The sequence below is a fragment of the Medicago truncatula genome, chromosome 6 (genome assembly GCF_003473485.1).
Source record: "Medicago truncatula cultivar Jemalong A17 chromosome 6, MtrunA17r5.0-ANR, whole genome shotgun sequence".
Taxonomy (NCBI): Eukaryota; Viridiplantae; Streptophyta; class Magnoliopsida; order Fabales; family Fabaceae; genus Medicago; species Medicago truncatula.
In genome coordinates, this window is record NC_053047.1 from 35235778 (window position 1) to 35253292 (window position 17515).

The window sequence follows — 17515 nt, forward strand, 5'->3', positions numbered from 1 at the left end:
AATGGTCTCTGAAACTTTCCTGACCACTTCCTATAGCCGTGTGGACCAATCATACAATATTATAGTTAATTACTCAGTGTGTTAAATAAAAATAAATTAGGTTAGCATAGATATGCAATATTATAGTTTCTATTTATTTTTAAAATATTACCACTTGAACCAAATGGATAATTAGCTATCCAACGGAACTAACATAATTGTTTATTCATGTTTATTTTACTTTGTACTAACGATCACTTTAATGAAATAAAAAGGTATTTGTCAATATTTATATTTTAGAAAACATCATTTCATAAGAAAAACCATCATTTCATTGTTTATAAGGATTATATTAAAAAAATTACATTTTATCATAAAAAATAATCAATATTCATTGTTATGAGTAATAAAAATTCTTAAAAATTAAATTTTATTTCGTCGAAGCTTTTGGTAAATAAAATTTAATTATCTTAGTTGTCAATGATAGAAAATAATTATTTTTCTTCAAAAAAACAACTGATTTATTATTAATTTTACGACTTGGTGTACCGATACACTCAAACACCCAAATTCATTGGGTGTACCATAGAATTTACCTTATAAATATTGGAAATCAAACTTGCCAGCTATATTTAGAAACTTCCTTCCCATTTCATATGTCTGTAAAGTAACCATCACATCCTTCTTCCATGTAATTTCGTTAAAGCAATGTCAATGTCTTAATGAAAAAAAAGGAAAAACAAGGCAAAGTTTCATCCACAAATATCTACTTGTGTAAATTTTGTAACTAATGTCACTTTGTTTATCTAGATCTCAAAAACATAAATAAATAACTCATTTAATAGAGATAAATATGAAACGATGGAGTGATGGCGCACACAAGGCTCACAACAAATTTGTCATTATAAAGAAGGCTTAATTGAACTCCCGGTCCTTTAACTTAATTCTTTTCTTCAAGTTAGTTCCATAGCTGTTAAAATCATCAACTTGGTCCTTTATCTTTGTTTTCGTCTATTAATTTGATCCAATTTTGATGATTTTAATCCCCTAAAAAAGAGACCGTTGGATTACGGAGGTCTATCAGATTTTATAGTGTATCACCAACACCTAATTTATTTAGGCTCTGTTTGGTAAAAATAGCGGATAGCTGATAAGCTAGCTGATAGCTTTTAGCTGATAAGCTAGCTGGTAGCTTTTAGCTAAGAAGTTAGCTGATAGCGGATAAGCTAACTGAAGTGTTTGGTAAAATTAGCGGTTCAACTAGCTTATAAATGTAAAATGACATAAAAGGATATTTTTAATTCATTATAAAATTTGTATCAATTGATATTTAAAATATTTAAAATTTCATAGTTTAAATATATTAATCTAATATGTTTTTCATATGTTATTTTTAAATTCATAAATTGGCTAATGTTTTATTTAAAATTGATTTTATTTCAGTTTTTAGACTTTATAAAAAAATTAAACAAAACCTTTAAAAAAAAAAAATTGTTACCCTCTAAAACAAATTTAAACGTATTGATCCAAAATCAAACAAAATTTTGTTTTTAGACTTAAAAACGAAATTAAACATAACGTAATATGATTTATTTAGATAAACGTAACATATATTTTTTTAAGGAAAAATGTAGTTTTTATTTTTGTAAACATGAGCATATATTTTATAAAAAATAAATAAAAGCGTGAGCATATATATTTAGTTAAAGTGAAATCTTGAATTAAAAGTGCTATGTTTTTCTTCAACGTAGTTATTTATTACAAAGGGTAGATATGGATTTTTGATAAATTGATAAGGGTAAAAATGAGACAAAAATGAGAAGCTATAAGCTATAAGCTCAAACTGTTATCATCAAAACTTATTAGGGTTTATTGATATGGAATTATACACTCTGTATTGAAGGTGAGAAAAACACAAGAAGAGGGGGGTTGAATTGTGTTTTCTTTTTCTCTTTAAAAATCTTCTTCTGAGATTACTTCAGAAGCTGTTTGAATGAGCTTCTGATGTGATGTTCAAAATTAGATATGCAGCGGAAAAGAACAGAGCAGAGAAAAGAAAGATAGACAGAAACAGTTATACTGGTTCCTTCCACAATCCGGAAGTAGCCCAGTCCCTGTAACACCCCGTTTTCCCAACGTGAAAATTTCATTTATTTAATCAGAGTAATTCACAAAAACGGAATGCTACACTTCTTTTCTTAAAATCATAAACTGAATAAATAACTATTTATCCTTTAAAATTCAATAACTAAAAAGTCTTTAATACTTCGCAGCGGACATTATTCAATAATCAAAACAGTCTTTGGCACAAGGCCTCATCATTAATATCTCATACAAATTTGATCAACATCTTATTCATGAAAATTCTTTGAGCAATACGTAAGGAATAGAAAGACAACATTAAAATTCTCATCCCGTTACGTATCAGAGCACCTAAAGACACTTGAGCCACCACTCCTACTAATCATTAATACCTGCAAGTTACTCATACGAAGAGCAACATTTTCAAGCAGAAGGGGTGAGATTTCACAAAACAATAATATCAAGCATATAATTCAATAATTATATTTAACAACACAAATAACTTCATCTATTAGTAATAATAATTCTTCATGTAATAATTCTTAATAACTCAACCAACTTCTAATTATCATTTAACACATATTAACCAAATCGTAACAAACATAGATCATCACATCATAGTCATAGTTCATATATAGCATAACAACATCTTAATCATAATTCATATACAACATAACAACATCATTAATTCATAATAATAATTATTCATCAAACATCTCATTATCAATTCATTAATAAAAGACAACTTATCAATTTAACATAAACATCATCAAGTACACTTAACAACTCATAGATATCATCATGTAATCATCATCACTAATAACTTTAAAACAACACAAATAATCATCTCTTATTAATAGTAATAATTATCTAGATCATAACATAAACATCTTCTTATAATAATATAACAACAACGTAACATGATATTCACTTAATAATAATAATAATTATATATACATCATCTCGTCATAATATAATAATATAACAACAACATAGCATGATATTCACTTAATAATAATAATAATTATTATTATATATACATCATCTCTTCATAATATAATAATATAACAACAACATATTCATCTTCTTGTATTAATATAACAACAACGTATTCATCATCTTATGAAAATATAATCAACACATACTAACACCAAAATCAACATCATAAATCTTCAACATAAACATCTTAAACATCATAGTATCTTTGATAAACAACTACCAAGTAATCACAACATTCGATCATCATCAATAACATAACATAATATTCATTTAATAATATTAATCATATATAGAACAACATATTCATCACTTAATAGTAACAATTATACACAACATCATAACAACTTAACAATATCATAATCATTATCTTAAACAACATAGCAACGTAACAATATCATAATCAATATCTTAAACAACGTAGCAACATAACAGTATCATAATCAACATGTTAAACAACATAGCAATATTTTAGTCAACATCATATAATTCACATCGTATAATCTTCGTAGGTACTTCTTTAACAACACATGGGTAGAACACAACTCGACAAACTCATGGATGATAATTCATCGACAACTTAACAACTCATGGATGATAATTCATCAACAACGACCTTGACTCGACATATGCGACAATGCAACTTAGACACTTATATGCATGTGGTACCAATCGTCATCATAAGTATTAATATACTTTTATCGTGCGGAGGACAAAGCTCCTAAAACGTGCGGAGGACAAAGCTCCTAATCGTGGTGAGGACAAAGCTCAATGAAATGCTATGCATGGACTCTTAACAACAAAACACCGTAATCATCGTAATCAACATATCATCATGCATCCAATAATTTGGAGCTAAACGTCATCATTTCATAATATATATATAGACATCATGCACTTAGTTAAATAACAGCAGTAGCACAGTCAAATCACACAACAATAGAGAGATATCAATATATCAATTGCAATTCACAACATAACAATATTAATGTGAAGCATCAACAACTTAAACATCAAACATCTTCCACATAAGGCATATAAATATTTCACATAACCAACAATAGCAACATAGGCGACACATAAACATCTCAGGATATAACAATATCAAATGATAATCAACAACAACTCATGTAACTTAGTTAAATAACAATAGCAGCATAATCAGATCATATCAACAGCTTAATATCAATTCATTTTCAACAACTTCCCAATCATTTAATAATAATTCAAGTAATGCAATCAATCAATAAATCACATTATAAACACTTAGCATTTCAATATAGCTTCACAAATAACAGTTAACATCTTAGATAGGTCTCATTAGTACCTAAAGTTCCATTCCTAATCCATTCAAACGACTCAGGTCTCAAATTCCTCAAAAGCACTCAATTCTAGATGTGCTCGCGAGGCGAGAGTTCTTACTCGCCATGGCGAGTACCACTCATCTCCCAAACTAGTGTTGTTCTAGGTTCAATCTGATCCTACATTCAATCCTAATCAATACTAGGTATGTTCAGGCACTCTAAGGCATCCAAGGTCCAACTAAAAAGGTCGAAACACAAAATCTAACATGCTCTCTGCCTTAGCTCGCGAGGCGAGGAAGGGTTGCTCGCCATGGCGAGTTGCACCAAACAACTCGCGAGGCGAAGGGAAAGGGCTCGCGTGGCGAGCGATGAAGGTCATCACTCGCGAGGCGAGGATCATAGCTCGCCGTGGCGAGCGATGAATCTAGGCTCGGACATGATGCACTTTCTGCACGAAAATCATCATCTAACAAGGTTCTAAGCCTAATTTCAATTCCATAATTCATCTAAATCATTATCTAAGGTCTAAGGACAGTTTCTACATCTTTTTAACAAGTTTCCACCGTTTAATCATCAATTCTATCAATTTGACCTAATTTCCGATTCTTCTTAAACTCATCCTAATTCATGTTAAACTTAATCATTGATTCACATACTTAATAGAATTGCAAAGTTAGTCTCACCCTTACCTTATAATCAGGAAATCGCAGCCCCTCTAGGTCTCTCCCTCTTCTCTTGGCTTTTCTCCCTTTTCTCCAAAAGCAGTCGTACGTACGTTATGTTTTTCTAAACTAGGTCTCTCCTATTTATATAAATCTTTAACCTACTTATTTTTCTCTTAAATCCAAATATTAATATTCTATTCTAATATATACATATATATAAAATATTTCTATAACAATAATAAATAACAAATATATCTCTATAACATATATATATTTCCATAACAAATCATTTATATTTCCATAGCAAATGACATATATTTCTACAACAAATCATGTATATATTTTTATAACAGATTATATATATTTCTACAACAAATCATCTATATTTCTGAACCAAATAACATATATTATATTTCTAAATCAAATAGCATATATATATATATATATATATATATATATTTCTAAATCAAATAACATATATATATATATATTTCTTAAATCAAATAACATATATATTATATTAATAAATATATAACATATATCATAACAAAATATCACTTATCAAAATAAATCATATAAATCACACAAATCATATAAGTATATTCTAAACTCATTTAAAATAATCAAATAATTAGAGAGGGCGTTACAGTCCCCCTTGCACTTCCAAGGAGATTTCCACTAAAATCAATAATCACACAGATTACAGATGCTCAATACTCTCTAGTATGAGACTTATCAAATGCTCAAGCACACAGGCAAGAGACTTCCAATGCTCAAGCACGCAGGCAAGAGACTTCATGTCCAATAAGATAAGTTAGTATGTGACAACATCACAATCACATCCATGTTATTCTTTAAGATGAGATTATTGTGAAATTTAAATTAAAGAGAAAAAATATAAAAAAAAGGTACCCAGGAGGACTATCATGGTAGCCGGACAAGTTAGCAGCCTGGCTCAGAGCCTCTTTCCATCCCTGCAACCTCTCCATGTTTTTCGGATCATTTTGAAACCTCTTTTCATGCTCAGCCAATGCTTCACCATAACTACCTTTCTGATGTCGCACGTTAGTAGGTTCCACGCCGAAGAAAACAGGCAAAACGAGGCGACCCTTTGTCTTGTAGCAGTGAATTATGTGGACAAGTTCGTCCAAACAAAACGAAGAACAGGCATAGTTGATAGAAAACACAGGAATAAAAATCCTAGATTCATCAATGGCCTTGAGGAGTGATGGTGTGATTTCATCTCCTCTTTGAAGATCATTGTCATCAATGAAGGTATGGATTCCCTTGTCAGTAAGAGCCTTGTAGAGATTTCCGGTAAAACCGTGCCGAGTGTCAGTGCCCCTAAAACTAAGGAACACTTGGTAAGTGAATCCATAGGAAAATGAAGAGGATGAGGAAGGTGATTGTATAGCCATGACAATTGAGAGAAATAGGATGAAAAAAGAGTTTGAGAATGCAGAATATGAATGGTAAATTTTTGTGGTCTGTTATGTGAAGTCTTTGATAAGTAACTTTATAACTTATGAGAAAAATGGTCTCTGAAACTTCCTGGCCACTTCCTATAGCCGTGTGGGACCAATCATACAATAAATATCATTGTATTACAAGACTTTTAACATGTTTTAGTTTTGAACTGCTTTTATTCTTCTGCTGAATGTAATTTTTCACTTTGTTACTTAATTACTCAGTGTGTTAAATAGAAATAAATTAGGTTAGCATAGATATGCAATATTATAGTTTCTATTTATTTTGAAAATATTACCACTTGAACCAAATGGTTAATTAACCATGTACACACAATTATTTCAGTAGGCTTTCACGTTAAATGGATAATTAGCTATACAACAGAACTAACATAATTATTTATTCATGTTTATTTTACTTTGTACTAACAATTATAAATATCCGAAAAATAAAGATTGAGTGTAAAGTAACCATCACATCCTTCTTCCATGTAATTTCTTTAGAGCAATGTCAATGTCTTAATGAAAAAAAATGGAAAACAAGGCAAAGTTTCATCCACAAATATCTACTTGTGTAAATTTTCAGGTAACTAATGTCACTTTGTTAATAAATAACTCATTTTATAGATATAAATATGAAACGATGGAGTGATGGCACACAAGGCTCACAACAAATTTGTCCTTATAAAGAACATCAAATTCAGAAATTCTTGTCACTCAAATGCTCTCAAAAAATTGGTAACCACATGTCAAATATCCTTTTTCTTAAACCCATTTACTACCATCCATACAAAAATAAACAAAATGAAGCTCCATTACACCATCAAGATGCATTTTGGTTACTTCTAACCAAAGAAAAACAAGGAAAATTTGCATTTCAAATATCATCAAATGACATGTTAATTGAGTCTTACATTTGCTAATACTTTGCTTCCAACAGTAGTAGTATCAACAGGACCTGGATTCCGTGCATTAATAAAAGTCCATAGTTTCAACTTTCATGCAGTTGTTAATCTCGGCCCTTTGTTATCGGATGGTTCAGATTACAGATACACTAATTCGGTTTTCAACCATCTCAACCATAGATTTAAATCAGACAGACTAGATTGGGAATCCATTTCCATATCAACTCCATGAAAAACACTAATAAATAGGCTAAAAGAATTATCCCACATCATGTACAACCAAAGATTCCAAGTACTTCCCTTTCCATCACAAACCAAAACAAAGAAACCAAAAGCCTAACATTACATCATATATTGTTGTTCTAAATTACATCCTTGACCATGGTTAACAATTTGCCGAGGGAAGGGAAAAGACAAGAATGACCCACAAAATAAAAACTTCTCAATTCATTATGCAGGAATGTGAAAGTGCACAACTCTTTCCATATCATCTTTAAAATTTTGATAATGAAAAGCATCATGGATGCAAAGGTAGTGCCTTTCCCTTTCAATGATTAACCTAATCAACTTAGGGTAATATTGACATCATCACCAAGTGTGAAAAAACCGAAGAATACTTCAAGATGATATCGGTTCGTAAGGGTATGATAACCAGGGGTGCTTTAGAGCTTCAGATGCAGAAGGTCGCTTCTTCGGGTTAACCTCGAGCAAATGATCAACAAAGTCAATGAAGCCTTGGTCCCCCATCGGTAATCTATGCCTCAAAGATGTCTTCTTTGGAATCAGGTATTCTAACCTGTTGCTTTCCTGCATATCAATACACAGTACCTCACTGAATAATTTTTCCATGATAATTAAACGTGGAGGCCATGGCAACAATTATAACATACAATTGTATGATAACATAGGCATGTTTCGATTCGGTTATTTGTGGTTATCAATTATCATACACACAATCGTATGATAATATGGGCCCTTATGAGACCGTTCGAAAGAGTTTATGGAAACAACTTATGCCTTTATTTTATCTTTAATTATAGAAAATAACTTGTATATAAGCACTTATATGATAAGTGTTTATACTATAAGCTTAATTAAGCTATTAATCTAAACATGGGCAATATACACGAACGAAAATAGTCAATTTCAGAAATTTTAGGGAGCTATCTCCCATTTTGCTTTTTGAAGACAATGCAAATGAAAAGATATCGAAGTTTTTAAGATTTTTCACTAATGCATTTCATATGCAAAGAAACTTTAAAAATTAATTTCTTACCTGATTCCTCTCATAAAGCATATGATTTTTTGTGAAGTACTTATAGGTATCCCGTCCTTTTGCTAGCATACTTTGACCAATTGGACCGATGATCCCGATTACCCTAGCAAGTAATGTTGCCGGGGAATCATTTTGAAATAAGACCTACAATACAACAAGCATAGTTGAATATCAATAGGGAAAGAAAAATTTATGGGTGTATTTAACACAAGAGAAACCAAATAAAGCACTGTACTATAACAGATACAGATTCAATATCCGCTTTCACAGTTTCACCATAAAAAGCATAATAATCCTACAACTGCAAAGAGCATACAACAAAAAAGAAATTCACTGTGCCTGATATGTCACAAATCATTTTCACGTCTACAAGATACTTTGTCAAGTTATTTAAATCGTTTCACACACATAATAGATTAAGATAACATGTCCTGTTCTACTGTCCATATAGTTCGACTAAAACAACACAGAAACTAACTAGTTTTCCCAATCATAGATAGCAGAAAATAGTGGTTTGTTCAAATTCTGCTATTCAACAGTTCTATAGCACCACTACAGCGATAATGCATAACAATGGTGATTTCGTTCAAATTCCACATCATTTTCACATGTAAAATACACTTCATCAGTTCATTTGAGTGGAACACAAATGGAATGAAATGGGACAGCTTGTTTTGGTTCAACATTTTTATTTTATATCATTTTATGTTCTACTTTTTACATGCCTGAAACACGTAGCGTATAAATTATTCTATCCTACTCTAACCTGTCTACCAGATACTTCCTAAGAGTGATACAACAAAAGTTGGCATATGCCATCACCAGGGGAGAAAATCACATTTCAAGGATAAACAGTGAATTTCAGGCTAAATTAGACCTAATGTATTAGAGAGGAAAACTAGAGCATTTTTATATACCTCCAACACGAATTTGACATGAATCTTAAGATGCTTAAGTTTGAAAATATTTATGGCATTTTGAAACTGAATTGACTATCTATATACTTACATTGCCAGTACAAAGTTCTGCCAAGATGCATCCAAGGGACCAGATATCAATCTTCTTGTCGTATGAAAGCCCGAGAATAACCTCGGGAGCACGATAGGACCTAGACTGAACATATGAGCAAAGGTGATCTGTCTCAAAACAACTACTTCCAAGATCAATGACCTTCACCTCACATCGGCTGTAGCTTTTAACCAAAATATTCTCCGGCTTCAAGTCACAATGTATTAGTCCAAGGTTATGTAAATACTGAAGTGCTTCCAAACATTGAATGGTAATTGACTGCAAAAACAAATCAAGACAAGTTTATAATGTTTTTAGTGTGACAGGAGTAGAATCTATCTATGCCTGTACATAAAGAGAATACTAAAGTTTACTGTAGCTTTTTTCTTCCAATTTCACCCTTCATTTAAACTCTTCTGTGTACATTTTTACCCTTCAAATTTGATCTAATCTAATCCTACTTAAATTTTAAATCAAATCTAATAAAATCCTAAAATCAATCTAAAAAATCAAATCTAAACCAACCTTAATTCAATTTTGAATTAAAAATATCGTAATCAAAATAAAAATAACAATCTAAATAATAAAATTTCGTCCAAAGCTTCAAACTTAATTTCCGTGACCGACTATGGCCTCTGTTAGAGAAAAGTGGACAGACCACCACGTCAGTGTCCATTGCATGCTAGTTGTAGATAAAATGAAAACTAACATCAGAATGTGAGCAGAACTCCACAAACCTGCAACCTTGGCATTGTGAAGTACACTTCCCCTCCTGATTCTCTGTTGAATTTATGAAACTCGTATAAGTTGGCTTTGAGTAGCTCACATACTATTAACAAATGTTCCTGCAGTGCCACAACAGAAAGAAATGAAACGTGATAAGTCAGATGATTAAGTGAATCAATATATCTCAACATCACTTTGTATATAGCTTAAAAGTTTAGTCCTCGTAATGTAATTCAATTCTTTCAAAAATATGACACCAGTGTGAAAAATTATATTTTATAACAAATCCTGGAATGTATTGAAAAATACCATAGCCACAAACACATTAAGTGGCTATAGAAGAAGTAAAAAGTAAATATCAATACCACAGCAACAACCTTTATTCAGTTATATTAAAGAAGAAAGTCAACGTCAAGTCAGAACAAATAAATATTTAGTCATCTATATCTCGTTATCAGATTAATGTTAAAATTGCCTAGGAAGGACAGTATCTAATGTTGCGCTAATAGATGAACGTAAAATGTAATAGTATTAACAAGATCAGTAGCACATGCAAAATCACTTACTCTATAATAGAAATAATCATATAACCGCAAAATGTGATACTTGTCTCCAGGATCATGCTTATTGACATACTTGAGGAGTTTGATCTCATCAAGGCTTTGATCAAAGAAATCCTTGTTGTTCTTTATAATTTTAATACAAACATCCACGCCTGTGTGCAGGTCATGAGCCTGTATAGCTTTACTAAATGCAGCAGATCCCAGATACTCGGTGACATGATAGCGACCAGCTATTACAGAATTTAAAACAACATGGAAATTCTTGTCCTCTTCAAAGCCAGTTCTGAACAACAAAACGTAGTTTTAGATAGCATGTCAAAGCCAAAAGGAGAAACACCATGGAACAATGACAAGAATATCCATTGTGCAACATAACAAAAGTATCTACATAGACGAGTTCATTGAGCCTTCTGACATGGCATAAAGTACAAGTGCACAATATTTCTAATGAAAAATAATTAATTTTATTCATCACAAATCATTAATATACTCGGATTTGTATTTTAACAAAGCAAGGAATTTTTTACGGATCAAGAAGGAAATAGAAACTCTGCTGCCATCTTAGTTTCACTTTATTTTTCATCATTAACACAACCAAAAAATTCACAAAATGTTGTTTGTGCTTGCTAGTGTGGATTAAATTAATGCCTGTTATGAACTGATTAATGTATCATAAATTTAAATGTAAAGAGAATTCGGGTGAAAAAAAAAAACAATTAAAATTACAATGTAGGGATGAACAAAGCTGATATCATATTAGTTCTAAAACTCTTCTTAATTTCTATTAAATAAAACTCGAATACTTTGCAAATCAATGAAAATGCTAAACATGCTTATATGTTGAAGACGTGCCTGTTTTTCCTGTGCACAATCTTTAGATTGAAGGTTTCAAATTCCTCCTCCTGAGCCTTTATTTGCCTTACCTGCTCTTGCACAGCAGCAATCTCTTCATCCTCTTGTGAAACACCTAAATCATCTTCCCTTGTAATGTCAACTTCTTCATCATCCTTTTCTAGCTTGACATGCTCTTTATCAGCGTACCCGTAATTATCGACAGTAGTTGGAGAAGAGTTCGAAGATCTGACCGCATGAGCATTATTCTCATCCCTAGAACTTTTCTCGGGTGAAGAATCACTACTCTTCTGCCTCCACGAAGAAAGCATTTCATCCGATCCCTCAAAAGCATTCATACAGTCATCGGTTTCATCCGCATTACAATTATTTAACCATGGCGACTTACTGGAACCACCACCCTGAATCATCTGGCTATCTTTAAGAGATTGAGGAAATGAAAAGTTGCCTTCAGTATGTGTTTTTATTTGTGAGTGTGCATCTTTATGACCTCCAATGACATATTTATTCGACTCAATCTCGTCATTTTTCTTCTTATTTTTAAATGATTTGTCCATAGAATTCTTTCCGAAATCATGATGAGTGTGTTTAGATCCCCCAAGTCCACTATCACGATCACGGAAATATTCTAAATCCCCTTCACTGCTACCACCAATAAAACTTCCATGCACTTCACTGCCGATATCGGCAGCATCACTGTTGAAACCCACCCCAATTGACCTAACTGAACCGTGTTGATCATCTTCCATTTCCTCGAGTCGTGATCTTCCACTATGATTCAGAACTTTTCCATCTCCCAACATGATCAGGTCGTTTGTCTGAGGGACAAAGCCCTGCCAGACAGGCTCCGCGTGCATCAGATTCAGTTCCTCTACATCCATCAATTCTCCATCGTATTGAGCCATTAAATCATTACCATTAGCCCTTCCATACATATTAGTAACCGTTATACCGATAGGATCATCTGACCCTATGACTGGCTCAACATTCTTTGCTTGAAGATATTGCTCTCCAGAGAAATAAGAATCCTCTTCCGCGAAAGATTGATCGTCATCCTCCTCTTTGGCAGGACCTCTTTCCTGTGGATCTGGAACGCTTCCATGCCCAGTCCCCTTTTCATTGTCACTAGGGTAATCGATTTCGTGCGCCAAAAACCAGGCCTCATCCTCAATAGGTTGTCTCATGTACCCAACATCGTCGTCGTCATCATATTCATCAGAGTCCCAATATTCATTTGGATAATCAACAGATTCACTCAATCCATCACCAACTGTAGCAAAACCTGATACAAGATCAGAGGTATCCTCTGATATTCCTTGACTAACGGACAGCCAACTGCCCCCTGTAGCCTTCCTCATACCTAAAACATATACAAATAGGTCAAAGCCATGGTCTTTGTAACAAAGCATGCACGATCAGAAAAAATAATCACAAATAATCTTTGGATATGTACAAATGGCTGAGAAAGAATAGTTAATGTGGGAAAAACTTAATTGGTAAAACAGGCCAAACAAAAGCATTTATCTAATTGGTAACCTTAATTTTCATGGTCCACTGGGATTAGCACAGAGGGGAACTAACTAATATTTAAATCATTTTGATTCAATAAAGAATGTGACATTAAGGAAACTAATATCTATTCACATACAAAATATCATTGTAAAGTAATCACATTAGCATTCATGATAAATTTACAAAGTGAATAGGACGAATCTCCCATTTTAGTGAAATCTACAAAATGATTATGCCATTTTACCCAACGTAAATTTCACCATTCTAAACTAAAAACAAACTGACAAGAAGTAGGCCAGCAAGATGAAAGAGATTCAGGTGCTAAGGCTAGTAAGTGGAATACTATTTTATCTCGCAATGTCAAAATTCAATCCAATTGGCATCAAAGTGAATGTGTATTTCAAATTGTCATGCATACCAGAAAGAAGCCTAATGAATTAAGCATCCCTTAAAACATCCAGGGTGTGCATGGTAGTTGGTTTTTGGTATTTTAAAAAAAGTTAAAAGAACAACATGATAATATATGCTCATGTATCATGTTGTTCTTTCATTATATTAAAATATAGAGTTAACCCTTTAAAGTCTTCCCCTCCACAACCCTGCAAAATCCAACTCGCAAACACACTCTTAGTGTACAAAGGAACACATTATTAACCAAGTGATTAATGGGCTCCAGTTAAGGATGAATCGTACAGGAGAACCCAAATTTGAATCTTGGCTGGAACAATCCTTGGCCAGGTTTTACTTACCGCCGGCCAAACTCCAGATAATTGGAGGGGAGGGGGATTTTCGTGAGAACCGTAGGGTTAAGACCATAAAAAAACATAACGCATTATTGATTCTTAAACCACTAAATCAAGATCCTAAACCCAGAAAGAGGGAAATTGCACAGAGTACACAAAACTATTGTCAGGACAAAGCAACAAATCAGACAGTAATTTGAGCCCCCAAAGGTGAAACAGCTACAAGAACATTTGAAAGCATATGCATGTATTTTAATAATTTAATAATATCACGGACAAAAGCTTACCTGCATTTTTAATTTCTTGTCCAATAGGTACATCCAGATATGATCCAATAAGTAAAGAGCTGTCGGCACTTGCCAGCTTAGCAGCCAATCCATCAGATTCAAACTTCTCGCTCCAATTAATAGTCAACGGCTTATCTTCTGACTTAATTTTCACAGGAGGAAGCCTTGGATACTCTTCCTTCTGCTTCTCCAATGCAAGAGGAAAACTTAATCCCCCAATGTTATTCTGTTCAGAACTTCCTTGCAACTTCCCCAAGTAAAAAGCTCTCCCCACTTCATCCACCTGCTCTTTTATATAAGCCCTTGCATCACCAATTTCTGGCTTTCTCTTTTCGTCTACTTTTTCTGAATAAGTTGAGCTACTATAGCTCATAGACACATCCCCCTTTGAAAAAGGGAAAACAGTCTTGATGGAACAATCTTTCCAAACATCAGAAGATGAATTTGCATTCTCATCAGCTCTTGACAAGACGTTATCAGCCAAGTTCTCTTTAAGTGACGAACTACTAAATTTAAGCTGCTGCCGATCAATTTCCCTAGATTCTTTGTTTTGCACAAGGTTAATCTTTGGTTCTGTAGAGGCTTTACCACTACTTCCAAGCCACAAGGGTTTTTTCTCATCGGGAACATTATTTTCCTCCGCAGTTTTTACATTACTGTTGGCTGCGTCAAAGGCTTCACTAGTTTGAGCTTTCGATTGCTGTGATATTGCGGCTTCACTCATTGAAGTTTTCAATTGCTGAGATATTGAGGCTTCACTCATTTGAGTTTTCGATTGCTGGGATATTGAGGCCTTCGAAGTATTACTAGCCTTGCTTGCACCGTCATTTTGGCAAGGCTCTGCAGGACCATTAATCTTCCATGAGTGCAAATCGAACACACTGTCCTCTGAACTCTTCAAGAAAGTGAAATTCGTGCCACTCGTTCCAACCACTTCATTAGATTTATTCCTTTCCTCAGCCGGAGTGGCATTTTTCCATTTGCTCTCGGTATTATTTCTAGCAGTTCCACACTCGATTTCCTTCACAATCAGTTCTTTAGAAACTTCAACACTATCACGAGAGTCCAACCCTCGATTTTCTACCACTAGCTTCCCCTTATCATTCTGCGACAAATCACACAAGTTCTTTTCATCCAAGGTAAGCTTTTGAAGGATCCCATTTACATCAGAACAGTTGTTGAGCTCACTTCGCAAAGCTGCCTCAGCTCGTGTGAACCGGTTTCTCCTCAAAAAGTCCAAAATCACGTCAACTGAATTTGTTTCTGCCATTGCCAAATCTATACCAACCTAAACCCAACTCACAAAACAAAATCACAAACAGAAATCAGAAAATAAGACAAAAACTACACGAGAATTTTCATTCCACATAAAAACCAGAACCAAAAGAAAAAACACAAATGGAAACAAGTACACAAATGAATCTCACCCTTAATCAATTAAAAATAGAAAGTTTATAAGTCAACAATGCATTAAATGTTACACTTTTGAATCTCACATAAATAATTGTCATGAATCATAATCCAAAATATCAAAAAAGCAGAAAAATCATACATCGCATTCCAATGGCAAGTGGCAACCATTATTTAAACACACGAAAAGACGAAACTTTAACCAAATTGAAGGCAAATTAAAGAACTTGGGACTTACCTAGTATCAAGCATAATCAAATTTCTGCATCAAGCTTCCTTTGTATATTTGTAAACTACAATTAGTACACTGAACCTGAATAAAACAAAAAACCTCAAAAACCAAATAAACCCAGAAGCATAAATGCTTGTTTCATCTACAATATAAAACTTCCACAACCAATTTCACAACAACAAAAAAACTGTTCCTTGAAAACAACGAAACCTAGGATATGGTCCCAAACTTCAAAAACAAAAAACAACCAAAAAGCTTGAGATTTTCACAATCACCGATCCAACCAAAAGGGTATCCAAGAAAATCAAAGAAACCCAGAAAAAATCAACCAAAAGGGTATCCAAAAAATCCAACAAACCCAAAAAAAAAAATATCAAAAAAAAAAAAAAAATCGAAAAATTACGAGGTTTTTGTAAAGTGTAGATTTTTATGAGGTGAATTGAAGTATTATCAAGATCTGACATTTACATTGGAGAATGAAATTCTAGGGTTGTGTATGAAGAATAAGAAAAATGGGGTATGCAAAAAATGTCGAAAGAACAAGAATTTGAAAATGATAATAATAATTAATAAATAAAATAAAGAAATGAAAAATGAAAAAGAAGAGCATAGAGAGAGAGAGAGAGAGAAAGTACCTTAGAGAGAGAGAGAGAGAGAGAGAGAGAGAGAGAGAGAGAGAGAGAGGGAGGGTACGGTGTTTGATTGGTTGCTGGTTTGGGCGGTATGGCTGGTGATGAATTGAGGTGGTGGTGTGGTGGTGATGGTGGTGGACCAATCTCTTATGGTATTTTGATTGATTTTCTATATAAGATACTCTACTATATGCATTCTATGATATTATATTATTTTTGTGCATATTGTATGTTTTATTTTTTTTAATTAATAAATTTGTTTTTGTTTTAAAAAAAATTAATAAATTTTGTTTTGATTAAATTAATAAATGTAACCTGATTAGATGAGATGGCACAGGTCTCTTTTAGCTTAACCAATGTCTGAGTTCGAATACAACCTTGGACATGGAGCGGTGTTAAAACTCTTAGAGAAAGTTTTTCGTCCATTTGAATCCCACAATGTTCGAAGGATTAGTCATCATAGTTGCGCGCGAAAAATACCGGTTTATACCAACAAAAAAAAAAATTTAATCAAAGAAATATATAAATATTCTTATCTAATTTGGGGTCTTGTGATACACTACTAGCATAAAATCTTTTACGTTATTTGTGTAAGGTTTTTTTGGTTCGTTATATTTGAGATAGTGGAACTGAAAACTAAACGTGAGCATTCTTTATAGTTTTAATTTTAATTTTGATTCGTCATTAGAATTTCTACTAGATTCAGTTTAGTTGATTTCTATTTGTGATTTTAAAAGTGTATATATGAATACAATCACTATGATTAATAATATCATGGTTATGGTTAATGGTGTAAAACACATTTAGGATCAAGTGGTTAATGAGATTCATTTAGGACGAATCGTTTAGAAAAACATGAGTTTAATTTTTGGTGGAA

At 32.8% G+C, this 17515-nt stretch overlaps 2 protein-coding genes across 2 annotated transcripts; both read right to left on the bottom strand.

The window, feature by feature from the left end:
* Positions 1-2266: 2266 nt before the first annotated feature.
* On the bottom strand, positions 2267-6530 carry LOC25480930 (disease resistance protein RPV1). Its single transcript, XM_039835074.1, has 2 exons — positions 5939-6530; positions 2267-2453 (listed from the first exon to the last, which is right to left on the bottom strand). The coding sequence occupies exons 1-2, from the start codon at positions 6442-6444 to the stop codon at positions 2447-2449; spliced, it is 513 nt and encodes a 170-aa protein (XP_039691008.1). The 5' UTR covers positions 6445-6530; the 3' UTR covers positions 2267-2446.
* Positions 6531-7321: 791 nt separating this feature from the next.
* LOC25496682 (uncharacterized) lies at positions 7322-16787 on the bottom strand. Its single transcript, XM_039826664.1, has 9 exons — positions 16642-16787; positions 16013-16087; positions 14365-15652; positions 11823-13182; positions 10974-11253; positions 10419-10526; positions 9682-9960; positions 8674-8817; positions 7322-8204 (listed from the first exon to the last, which is right to left on the bottom strand). The coding sequence occupies exons 3-9, from the start codon at positions 15632-15634 to the stop codon at positions 8016-8018; spliced, it is 3630 nt and encodes a 1209-aa protein (XP_039682598.1). The 5' UTR covers positions 15635-15652; positions 16013-16087; positions 16642-16787; the 3' UTR covers positions 7322-8015.
* Positions 16788-17515: the final 728 nt, after the last annotated feature.